This window comes from Festucalex cinctus, chromosome 1 (genome assembly GCF_051991245.1).
Source record: "Festucalex cinctus isolate MCC-2025b chromosome 1, RoL_Fcin_1.0, whole genome shotgun sequence".
In the NCBI taxonomy this organism is placed as follows: Eukaryota; Metazoa; Chordata; class Actinopteri; order Syngnathiformes; family Syngnathidae; genus Festucalex; species Festucalex cinctus.
Window position 1 is genome coordinate 35,175,852 of NC_135411.1, and position 12,880 is coordinate 35,188,731.

Genomic DNA, 12,880 nt, shown 5'->3' on the forward strand with positions numbered 1-12,880 from the left:
CAAAAAGGCTTGCGTCAGCAGTGTTTGTCATTGGGAGGGTGCAGTCTTGGCCAAAGAAAATAGTCAACCACGACATGACTATTCATAAGTGATTCACTTTGAATTGACTATGCCACGTGTTGATTTCATTAACACTTGGAGAAAGCGAGCCACTAAGTGCTGTACGCCATCTCCTGGCAACAGAAAGAAACAATATCCTGCTACTGTATGCATGAGTCAGGAATAGAAGCTGTGCATGTCTTGTTACAGGGCAAAAGAACAGCCATCGCCATGACAGCCTCAAATCTCTTCGTGGTCTTGTTTTATCTCTGGGAGGTTAAAAGGAAATGTGCAAACTAAATCTACAGCACCAACAGTGGTGCAAAGTTAGTTCCCGTAGCTCAAAACTCTCGCATATCAAACCCGTGTTCCCCTTTTGAAATGAATTAATATTCCCCCCAGCCTGCCAAAAAAAATCAGTTGCCAAATTTGAAACTTTCTTGTAGATTATAAAAAGTATAATCATGACAAACTTACAGTAAATAAAATTTAAAGAATCAAACTGTTTTTGCGTCATTTCAGTGGACTTCTGCTCCTTCAGGTGTGCTCTCCTTGGCCATCGGGGGGCAGTATAATTTCAGTCAGTCAATCAATCAAACTTAATTTGTACTCTGCTTGTCATACATAAAGTGCAACTCAAATCCTTCCCTCCCATCACTTGTTCACAGACACACCCACCCACAAACTCAAAACAACATGCAGGTTAGAAATAAAATGCTTAACGGACTAAGAACCTGTAATCCAAACCTCGAGACACGCACACATTTTTGCCTATAAGAACCACAGTTTTTATATGCGCATGTTTTTGAATAAATGGATGGAAATTGAAGCTTTTTTTTTTTTTAAATCTGATTCATCAATCAGTAAAGTAATCAACAGATTAATTGATCAATCTCTTTTTGGCTTTCAGTTCAAGGCCCAAATTAGGAATGTTTTCTTTCTTTTTCCATACCATTCTTTTTTTTTTTTTAAATAGTAAAGAAACAAGGTCTGCTTGACCCATAATAAAAATGCTCCAGTGGCCCAATTTGTGTTAAGTTTTGGTAACCCAATTCTGGAATGATGAAATATTGTTTTTGACTATCTAACTTATGTTTCCGTTGCAGTGATTTAGCGCTAAGGAACTGCTACGTGACGGCAGATCTTACTGTGAAAGTCGGAGACTATGGGATTGGACCCTATGCATATAAAGTAAGCAGAAATGTCATGTTAGCAATAATGTGGTACGCTTTTATTTATTTTTTATTTTTGGCTTGCATAAGTATAGTGTATGAAGTATTTTGTGACCTTGTGTTTAATAATACAGTGGCTGTAACTCGAGCCTTAAGTCTCATTGTTGTGCAAGTGAGAAACGCGTAACCACCTAACAAATGCGCAACAACGAGGATTTCCTGATTAACAGCCAAGCAAAATGTCAGGTCCAGCTTTTAAAGCTGACAAGTCATTTAATTGACCAAGTGCTAAAAAAATAATAATTACACATGTTCCATTATGAAGCTGATGTGACAAAGACATAAGAGTGAAACACAATGTGAAAGCAAGACGATAAAACAAGAAAGAGATGTAGGTGTTTGCTTTGCAGTGCAATTCTCTCATGACGTGACGAGCTGCGCTAACTAAGCGCGCCAAGGCCCTCCTGTCTGCAGCGTTCCTTAAATTCTGCTGATCTGTCACTTTGAATTTAATACTCATAAGATAAGGTCACCCACTGGTGCTATTTCGGGAGAGGTTGGTGAGTCAAAAGTGAGCGGGCATTGCCTGCCTACATCAGGACATAAATCGCTTTTGCAGGCTCAAAAACAATACATTCTTTTGTTGACACACTTGTTTGGTCCCCTAGTCGGTGCAACATTTGTAATCTCGCCCCTTTGTACTTTTTTTTTTTTTTTGCTGCTGTTGGGTTTTTTTTGTCATCATAGGAGGATTACATCATCACAGAGGACGATGTATTTGCACCCCTTCGCTGGTTGGCTCCTGAACTGGTGGGCGAGCGCCATGGGGGTGTGATCACTTTGGAGCATACCAAGTCCAGCAATGTTTGGTGCGTATACAATATTACTGCAGCTCCACTGCCAGGTAACTTCACAAAACGTACAGTGGCGCCTACTAAATCAAATGACCTCATGAGGAAGTTAGATGAAAAGGAATGACGTCACTATTGTGTATTTATTGGATTTGTTACCATTACTTGTGTTGTCATGATACCAACATTCGAGCTTCCATATTGTCCATCATTATTTCAAGTCGAACCAAACTATAATCATTAGTCTGCTATCTGCTTATTTTGACCACGCTTAAGTCGTCGCTAAATTAGAGGGCTGGGTATTGATTCTAATGTCCTCAATTGATTAGATTTGGATTTTTTCCAATTCGATTCACTTCAATCTGATATTGATTCATTATGGAACATCAATTCTTCTTAAATATCTACAACATGATAAAAACTCCACAAACATGAAATTACAGTAAAATTTTGCAGAGGCAGTAACTTATTAAATGATTTAGTTTATTAATGAAAGTAACGTGTCATCACTTAAGTTTTACACAAACATTGACATCAGCAAGGATAAGATGAAAATATTTCTGTCATTCAAATTCAATAATTGTAAATATACAGTCAATTAAAAAGATTTAGAATTTTCTTAAAGTGCAAGAAGTCAGGTCTTTCCTAAATGTAAGGTAAGATACAATAAAATTAAAATTTCGTATGAATTTTTGTCACAGTCTCTCGAGACTTAGCTACCAGAGAGGTGTGGGAAAAAGAGAGATTAAAATAATTGATTCATGGTTTTATGAATCGATAAATTTTTTCATCGGGCTCGAAAAGTAAAATCAATTCGATATTGATTATTCTTTTTTCTTTTTTTTTTTAAACCCATCCCTACTCAATTACAGTTCGTCAATATAGCATACCGTTTGTTACTTGATCGAGGTAAAAAAAAAAAAAATCCATCGCAGTCCAAAACACGCCAGTCTCTCTCTGACCCTCTCGCACCTTCCAGTATAAAACAGGAAGTAATTGTTTACAATAAAAAATAATAATGCATTCTTGAAACAATTTCACCATGATTTAACCGAAAACATTAACAATGAATTTTTATATGCAAATAAATGTACATAAACAAAATATTAGACTCAACCATTGTTAGTTGTGTTGTCATGGCAAACAGTCGAAGGCTATACGTGCAGCAGCGCATCAGTGTTATTTAACTTTATCTTAACCCCGTTTGAAATATGAAGCATAACGTGGACATTTTGTGGCGATAGATCGTAATAAATGTGACACGCAGACGGTGCATTTGTGACACGCATCAATGACGTGACGTCATCTTTACTAAAATCATAAATATGTTTACTGTTAAGAGAAATCTACCATCAACCCCGTTAGCACTTGCTCATCAAATTGTGATTCTTTGTCATGGTTACCTCAATGGAGCCGTATTATTATTCTCCACATTAGCGGCCCAGTCTAGTGTGTGTCATGTCTGCCACTACTAACAAGGCACAATCTAAGTAGCTCTAATGTGCAGACTGTCTCCTGGCTGCTCTGCTGCTTGGCCAAATGCTTCTCGGTCATAAATTGCAGCGTTACGCAAGGTAGTTCTTATTACAATATCCACATTACCTTCTGAATAAAGACACGTTGAAATTCAAAATGTCCTCCCCTGTAAAGACCTACTTTGCTCTTCATTAGGTAATGGTTTAAGTTTGGCCCAACCTGCTATCGGACATGCTGTGTCAATCATCGAGTACATTTTAGCCAACTCCATGAAGCGTCATGTTTCGTGTCAGAGGTTTGCTAGCCAGCTGAAAACAAGGAGTATTTTTCCACTATTGAGTTGCAAGTGTTACAGAAGGGTGTGATTGCATTTGTTCTTGTAATTCATGACACTCGTGTTGTGGTGTCCTGCGTTATTATATCACCACTAGAGGCCAGCAAATCCATAATTGTCTGTCATTACGGTTTGGTAGCCATTAGGGGTGTGAATTGCCTCGTACCTGACGATTCATAGGTCACGATCCGATTCGATGCCGATTAATCCCGATATGAATTTACAAGTCAATTGTTGCGATTTTTCAACTCAAATTTAGAAAATACCATTCAGTAAACGTGTACATGTACACTGTAAGATTTGTATGAAAATGTATTATTTATTGATCTGAAACTTAAGCTACTGTATTTAACAAACAGCTTGTAACATTTTTCATGTTTGAACAGCGTTAACATTTTTCCATGCTTAAGGTGTGAAATTTAGACGTTTTGTTGAATATTTTTCCATCAAAAATGTATGTTCAAAAATCAGTTCGGCTGCCTATTGAATCGATTCGAGAATTGCGTGCTGTAGTATCGCGATATATTGCCGAATCGATTTTTTTTTTTAACACCCCTAGTAGCCATTTACGTTTCTTGTACGTCCTTGCTTGAAAGTGAAGGACGGAATTTGTCCCCGTTTTTGTGATGATTACTTCTCAGGCATGAAATCTGGCATTTGCCGGCCCTCATCCCAACCACTGACTTCAATTTATACAAAAAAAAAAAAAATCAATTCAAAATTCTAAAACTTTAATTCTTTTAAAAAAAATACATAAAAGGGGATAGAAAGAAGTAATACATAAATTAAAATAAAACAATAATAATATTAGTACTAGTAATAATAATCAACAAAATAAATGACATTAAGCAGTCAAGATGCTATTATGGTAACAAACAAAATGATTCAAGAGCATGACCTTGTGCTTTATATAGTTGTCCATTAATTGAGCTTCTGTACATTTACATCATACATATACTTTACAGGAGAACAAGCCAAGTAAGCCAGTTATGCGCATGCCCGTTGTCAATGCTGCTTTACTGCCAGCTTTTTTGCCATTCAAACGCCGTATGTACAGTAACAGCCTCTCAGAACTAACACAATTTGATTTCTCATTGCTCGTACGCAAAACAAGATGTCGGCTTTCCACCTGTTCGGGAGGAAAACAGGATAAATTACACAAGAATTTAAGACCAAAGCAGAAGAACTAAGGTATTGTATAATAGAGGACATTGACAGATAAACATTTCTAATGATTTTATTGAAGGGCTTGGGCATACACCACATTAATAGGTTATTTTGACCGCTCGCCGCTGACATACTTTTATTTTTATTTTATTTATTTAGTTTTATTTTTTTTGCTCCTTCATTGTTCATAGGTCCTTGGGGGTGACCTTGTGGGAGCTTTTTGAGAATGCTGGTCAACCATATCCACATCTGTCTGACCGGGAGGTTCTCAATCATGTGATCAAGGAGCAACAAGTCAAACTCTTCAAGCCTCAACTGGAGCTTCCTTATTCTGACAGATGGTGAGAGTTTATTTTTGGACGTTTCTCAATGAATTCTACTTAGAAAAAGTAAAAAATATTCGGCTGTCAGGTGAAATTTCACGATGAACCTAAAATAACTTTGCGAATTTAGGACATCAATGCCTTTCTGTCACTCTTCCAGTAACTTCCAGCATCTCTTTTGCAATCTGTTGATGACTGTTAGAAACGTTCGTCTTTTTTTGAGCCCGAAAAGTATTTTGTAATTTTTTTACTTTCAGGTACGAGATCCTGCAGTTCTGCTGGCTCTCCCCTGACAAGCGTGCCACGGCTGAGGAAGTTCACCGTTTACTCATCTACCTGCGCATGCAAGGCCAGAGGGACATTGAGGAAGACTTTGAGCAGCGCTGGGAGGCTCTCAAGCCGAGCGTTTCCACGCGACAGACCACGGTTAGCCACTCCTCCTTCCCCATCCTGGAGCAGTTTGCGGACGATTCCCTGCAGCAGGACATCGACGAGGTGCTGACCGTCACGGAAACCAGCAAAGGTCTCAGTTTTGAATACATTTGGGAGGCAGCCAAGCACGACCACTATGATGGCAGCCATTCGCACGCAGGCATGGACACGACGGTGAACTACCACAGCATGTTCTTTCCCGTTTCCACTGAAGACATCCAGGCTCATTTCCCAGATCCTGCGGCCAGATCGGCAGCTGGTGGTGGTGAGAACACTCCGTCTGGAATACCTGGCGTTGTGCCAGTGTTGGATGCCCAGAAGCCAGCTAACGGTGACGGGTATTACATACAACTTGAGGATCAAGCAGGAGAAAGCGCGACTGGACAGGATGGCGCTCATAGGACAGGCTTCAATTCGAGCCAGCAGGACTTTGTTGTTCTTCAGGATGTTCGTTTGGATGAATCGAGCACAGAGGCCGACTTTTTCCACCACAGTATCGACTCCAAAGATTCTTATCTACCAGACAGTCATATCTGGTCATCTCTTGAAAATGACAGTCCATACCACACTAATATTTTCACAGAGGGAGAGTCCAAGCAGGAGGACTCGGTGTCTTGGAGAAACGATTTTGTGGAGCTTCCAGATCGTAACGGCAATCCTTTTTGTGAAAACACTCCTTTGGATGTCCAAGATGTGAATGCACGGGATTCTTTTTTAGGCAGTTGTTCAGAAGCCACTCTCCGGACTCTGGAGGAGGCCAGTGCTGATACCACCAGGCTTCTGAACACTGAAAAACTGGCAGAAAATTTTCTATTTCTTAAGGAGAACCATCTGATGAAAGAAGACACACAGTTTCTAAATTCGCCGCAGAATTTTCTATCACCTGGTGTTGTCCATGAACCAGAGGAAAACTTTAAAATGGCTTCTTGGGACAATCTGGACACTTATGGCAGTTTAAATGCAGCTGATTCTTATTTCAAACCTAATTGGAGTAGCACAGCCCCGAGACTTGGAAATTTGAACTCGCCGAGCACCAACTTTGGGGAACATAATCCATTTCGGGTTCAAAATGAAACACTGGTGCCTTCCATTACAGTTTTCTCAGAAGACGACATCAGCAAGCAGCTGCCGGCAAGTAACCGTTCTTCCACTGAGGATGTCACTCTGCTCCAATCGTCAGACAGAGGCGTTGACTCTGATTTTCATTCTACCTCGGAGAGGTTGGATATTCTCGTTAGTCAGACTGACGATCAGATTCCCGTGTTCTCTGAAAGTGCCGCTACAGAGATATCGTGCACTGATGGCAATCTCTCCAGCCTTGACCTTAAAACCTCTAACAGTAGTGCTCAAATACCTGAAGAGGTGCATATCCAAGCCTCAGTTTCAGACAGTGGACACGTTGACGATCTGACAAGCACTGATCTGTTGAGTGAACTCAATGAAGATGTGGATTTGGAAATGGAAACAAATCTGTCTGACCACGAAGAATTATTTACGGATATGAACGGGCAATCTCTCACGAGAGCCTCTCTGTTGGTGTCCGGGCCCTCATTGGACCAGATTAGCCAGGACAGCTTGCTAGAGGACAGCATGTCCACCACTCTACCGACCGTAGACCACTCCGCGGAGACGCCAGACTCTTTAGACTCTCTGGACATTCACCGGTTCGGAGACCAGCACAAACTCCAGCCTCCATACAAGATAGCCGACAGTGGGTATGAGACGGAGAACCTGGAGTCTCCTGAGTGGAACACTCAGCCCAATGATCAAGACCTCTCACCTGTGAAAAATGGCGACAGTGTGGCTCAAAAGAAAGACGATATTGAAGAGACCGCTCCTCCAACCAATCTGATTCCTCCGGAAATTGTCATCTCTGAAGCAGAGTGCTCGCCGGACGCTTCTGCCGGGGACTGCGATGACATCGGTCCTGTCGAAGAACCGCTCATGAGCGGTAATTACAGAGACTCCGCCTACTTCTCGGACAACGAATCGGAGCCGGAGAAGAAATCTGAAGAAACAAAAGTGGACGGTTCCGTTGAAGTCACGTCGCTGCGGAACTCTGCCGTGGTTCCGGTCCCAGTTGGGGAAAGTCTGACCGAGTCTTTAATACCACAGGATGAAGGTTCTGCCGACCCGGAAGCACTGGGTGACATTGATGGAGAACCAGATCCATCTCCAGACATGCATTTAGACGACAACGAGAAAGTAACAGAACCTTTAAGCTGGCCCAATCACGACAGAGAAGGTTCAGACGTTTTTAACGACCTCTCTCCTGAGCCAGATCAGCCTTCCCCAACTTGTCTGCTTCCATCAGCCGAGGAAGCCGTTCACGCTAAGCTAACGCGGACCTACACTGGGGAGGCCCATAAGATAAAAGAGCCCGACGTGGAGGGCCGTTATCTGGGCCGGCGGGATGGCCCGGAGGACGGCATGGACGCCGATGAGGAGAACGAGAACAGCGATGACTCGGACGAGGACATTCACGCGTACCGGCTGCACAGCTCCAGCGAGGACAGCGAGGACGAAGGCCCACACGCCGTGCCGCTCATCATCTCAGACGAAAGCGACGCCAGAAACCTGAGGAGCTTGTTGAAAACGGCGAGCCTCAACACGGGGGCGGCCACCACCACCAGGAGAGCCGTGTCCTTCTTTGATGATGTCACCGTCTACCTCTTTGACCAGGTACGCAGTACGTTTGTCATTTGTTTGCTCCTGTCTTGAAGCGTTTGTCCAGGACTCCTCCGCTATCTTTTTTACATCATGCTAACTCACATCTGTGTTGTGATTCAGGACACCCCCACCAAGGAATTGGGCGACCACTCATCAAGCTCCAATATGTACACGCCACAGTTTAGCAGCCCGGTGCCAAATTCCAGCTACCTGAACCGCTTCACCAACTCCGAGAGCTCCACAGACGAAGAAGGTAAACGTTTCCACACATGCGGGACTCTCCACACGCTCATCGCCCGTTTCTCCTTCCTTCAGGTGGTGGTTTTGAGTGGGACGACGACTTCCCCTCGGCACCCGCCTTCCCCTCCAAGACGCACAAAAACGTGGCGGCGTCAAAGAGCTCAGCAGCGTCCCACATCTCGTCCCCAGCCGTTGGGTCGGCATCCAGCTGGGGAAGCTCCTCCAACTACTCGCGCTTCTCCATCTCACCCGCCAGCATCGCCAGCTTCTCCCTGACGCACCTCACCGACTCAGATATCGAACAAGGAGGTCAGTTCTGAAAACATGCTTTATAAAAGTCTGTGGCGTACCAGAGATTTGGGATATTGGGCATTCTGGGTGAAATTTCAGAATTCAAATGAACCGTCTGTATATTTTTGAAAGAGATTGTCAATGACTTGATGTCTTTTTTTTGGTTTCCCTTTTAGGAAGCAGTGAGGATGGCGAAAAAGACTAGCCTTCAGATTCAAGGCACTCCACTATACGTAGTTGTCATCACACTATCAAACACTTGCACTTTTTGTGGGAAGAGATCCACAACTGGAGGTGGCGGCGGTGGTCAAGACAAAAACCCAACTTGATGGCTGACGTCGATTTCCAAGCTCTCCACGGATGTACAAATCCACTTGGAGGTCCAACAGGCCGAAGCAGGACATCATTGATGAGTTCCTAATGAACGTTTGTTTGGATGCTTCCTGCTTTTGCTGACAACTTCACTGTCACCCCAAAAAACTTGAAAAAAAAATATATTTTTGGATGAATTGTGACACTGCAACTAAATAGGAATATTCTCTTGGAATCCGTCTGGGCCTGGTTATTTCAAGTGTTGATCTGTCATCGTCACTGCCATTACTCATTCTCCTTTCGTGATCTTCTTTGTATTCATGTTCACAATCTCCTCTTTGGAGAGAAACGTTTTCTTCTGTAGCCTCTATGCGCAAAGGCCATGTAGAAAGAACTAGTGTCTTACTAAAAAAAAATAAAAAAAATAAAAAATAAAAAAATTTAAAAAAAAAAAAATCCACTAGTACCTCAACCTTAAAGTGATTGCTCAAGCTGCTTTAAAGACACCTCAAGGTCTAGGTACAAGTATATGTTGTCCTCATTTGTAAGACCGCTCACCGCACTAGTAGAGCAACTTATGTCCCCTGGTTGAAGAACTCGAGCCCCTGGTGAAACTAGTGTGAAGAGTTAGTGGGGAAAAATGTTGTTAGTAGAGCACTATAGCAGTTTTGCATCACATAGTTGAAATGCTAGTGAGCCTACTAGTGATCTGAGTTGTCTTACTAATGAGGATGAAGAGCTTGTAGGACAACTTTGGCATACTAGTAAAACTACATATTACTCGTGAAGTGACGATTTATTCAATATACTTCATATCAAGCTTAAAGTACATGTAGTACGACACTTTGTCCTCACTAGTAAGACTATTCAGTGCACTAGTAGAACTGCAATCTCACCACTAACATTTTTTTTCCACTATTTTGTATTCTGCACAGAAGTAGAACAACACGTTACTAGTGATGCATAACTGCAAGTGGGCAATTTGGTGCTACTAATAACGTTGAGGAGGCTGCTAGCATGTGACGTAGGCCTAGTTGTGTTTCTAGTGCAGCACAGTAAGGGTTAACTGTGTACTAGTATGATCAAAAGAGGCACAAACAGCTGGGGTGGGCAGTTAAGACGCTGAATTGTATTAGTGAGGGCAAAGAGCGTATACTAGTGCTTGTACCTTACACTGGATATCGGATATTATATTGAGTAAGTGCTCATTTGGCTTTAAAGGCAGCGTAGAATACTCAATTCTTTCTTTTGTATACCACATTGTTTTCCTCGATGATTGCTATTGCTGACGTGAACTCAATTGAATTGAGTTGTGGCAAATGTGAACTTTAGTCGTGACAAACACTAAAGTACTTTTTCTAACTGTCCCTCAAGGCGCGAGGGGAAAAAAAAGGCTGCTCACTTGAGTTCACGGCGCTAAAAAAAAATGTTTTTAAATGACCTGATTCAAATGTTTGAAGTTTGTTAAAAAAAAAAGTAAAAATTACACTAAGAAAAAAATGTGCAATGATTTTCTATATTGATTGATGTAAGTGGATGAGGTACAAATTAATGTTGAGCATGCAAGGGAAATGAGCAGAATCACAATCAATATGACACTTGTCTTGTTCTTGCCTTTGCTTTTATTACGTTTCATTTTTATTGTGATTCCATAGAGATTATTTTATTACTGCATTTGCTTGATTTTTCCTTTAGTTGTATTTCCTTTTATTTTCTTGCTTTTATTGGTTTTTCCCTAATTCGAATTTTGTATTTCATTTATATTTTCATACCCAAAGAACCTCAGATGGGAGCGTGTGCATCTGTGTCTATCTGTTGGTCTGTGTCTTAAATTTGTCTTCTCAGTGTGTGTGTGAGTCTGTGAATGAGATCCGCATTGCACAGTGTGTAATTGAGTTGTGTCCCCCCTTTTTGACCTACAGTTTTGTGTAGTCGACGCCACACGACCCCCCCTGACCTTTTTGTGGAAAGCCCCGGCCTGCGCCACCTCATCCAAACTTGAAGGTTTATTTAAGGACTTTTGACTGGACGAACGCCGTCAGCGACGTTTGCTTCATCTTGCACATTTGACAAAATGTAACTGACGTGTAAAACTACAATTGTACTGATGTTTATAAATGTTTATAATTTCGGGGACGAGGTTTCGTTGTGTGAACATATAGTTGCAGGTCATTAAAAGCCAGTCATGACGATGATAACGCTGTTTAAATGTGTCCATTTTAAAAGTGGTGATATTTTTACTTCGCATTGATCATGCATTTGTGTCATTGAATGAGATGTTTATAATTACACTCTTTAATATGAAAATAAATGCAATTGAACTTCTAGTGAGGCTCTGTTTTGCTGATTTGAGCAGTGTAAAATCCTGACCTACTTTGAAACCATTGTAACCCAAATTTGAAACCCTAACCCTAGTTTACAATTGAATTTTGAGACACTCAGTTAACCAGCTCAGTGACGCAGTGGAATGGTGTACGCCCTGAGACTAGGAGGTCATGGGTTCAATCGCCAGCCGGGTCATAAAGACTACAAAAATGGGACCCATTTATTTCCTTGCTTCACCCTCAGCATTAAAGGGTTGGAATTGGGGGTTGGATCACCAAATCATTCCCAAGCACGGCCCTTGCTGATGCTCACCGTTCCCTCGGGGGATGGGTCAAATGCAGAGAATGAATTTCGGCCCACTTAGGCGGGTGTGACAATCAGTGGTACTTTTAAATTCGGGGATCCAAGACCCCAAGCACACATAAACACATGGTCCATGTCTGGGGGTGGGGAAGGGTGCGTTTTCAACTCCTGCAGACTTCAGACCCCATAACTCAACCCACCCTCTCGAACTTCCAACAAAACTTCCAAGCCGTCCAACTTCCAAATTCAGAGGACAATGGAGGCCGACCTAAGAGTGTGAAAGTCCCTTTGGAAATTAACCCTGTACGGTGTGTGACGTGCATACAAAAGGTTTGAATTGAAAAAAATAAACAGTAATTTTTGCTTCGTATTTTTATTTGATATTTTACAATAATGCCTCCACGCAAGTCATGTTGACAACATAGCCATCATTGATGCATTTGATGCTAACAGGAAGACCATTTCATATTTTTATTAGAATTATTATTGCAGAATCCCGAGCAATGTTTCCATCCCATCATTTCTCTGTATTTACAGTCTTTTCATATCACATTTTCAATTGCTGGGGGGGGAAGGAACACCACCAAGTGTCGCAAACGGGCCCAAAAACCACATCAGACAAGCACATACATAAATAATAATGAAATAAATAACATGCATAATATATGACAAGACACAAAAACAAACTGAAAAGACCTTTTGGGATGTTTCGGTACTTTTAGCCCTTAAAATATGGTGACGGGATGTTTTGTGTTTGAATTAAAGCCATTGACAAAAACACAGAAAAAGATGCAAACATGCACAATATTTGGTATTATTCCTTTTTTTGTCAGTTGTCCAACAAAAATCACTGAGCCTGTGTTTGGAATCACTCACTATTCCCTAACTAGGTTGTATAGTACAACCAAGTGCATCTTACTAGTAAAACATTTTCCACTAGTACAT

General features: G+C 41.6%; 1 protein-coding gene across 1 annotated transcript in view; it reads left to right on the forward strand.

Annotated features, from left to right (window-relative positions):
- Positions 1–11,634, forward strand: part of lmtk2 (lemur tyrosine kinase 2) — a 34,636-nt gene extending 23,002 nt beyond the window's left edge. The window contains exons 9-15 of the mRNA XM_077532347.1: positions 1,146–1,230; positions 1,959–2,080; positions 5,231–5,380; positions 5,620–8,476; positions 8,585–8,717; positions 8,780–9,013; positions 9,172–11,634. Coding sequence (XP_077388473.1) covers positions 1,146–1,230; positions 1,959–2,080; positions 5,231–5,380; positions 5,620–8,476; positions 8,585–8,717; positions 8,780–9,013; positions 9,172–9,200 — 3,610 coding nt within the window. The 3' untranslated portion in view covers positions 9,201–11,634. The remainder of the gene's footprint in view (positions 1–1,145; positions 1,231–1,958; positions 2,081–5,230; positions 5,381–5,619; positions 8,477–8,584; positions 8,718–8,779; positions 9,014–9,171) is intronic.
- Positions 11,635–12,880: the final 1,246 nt, after the last annotated feature.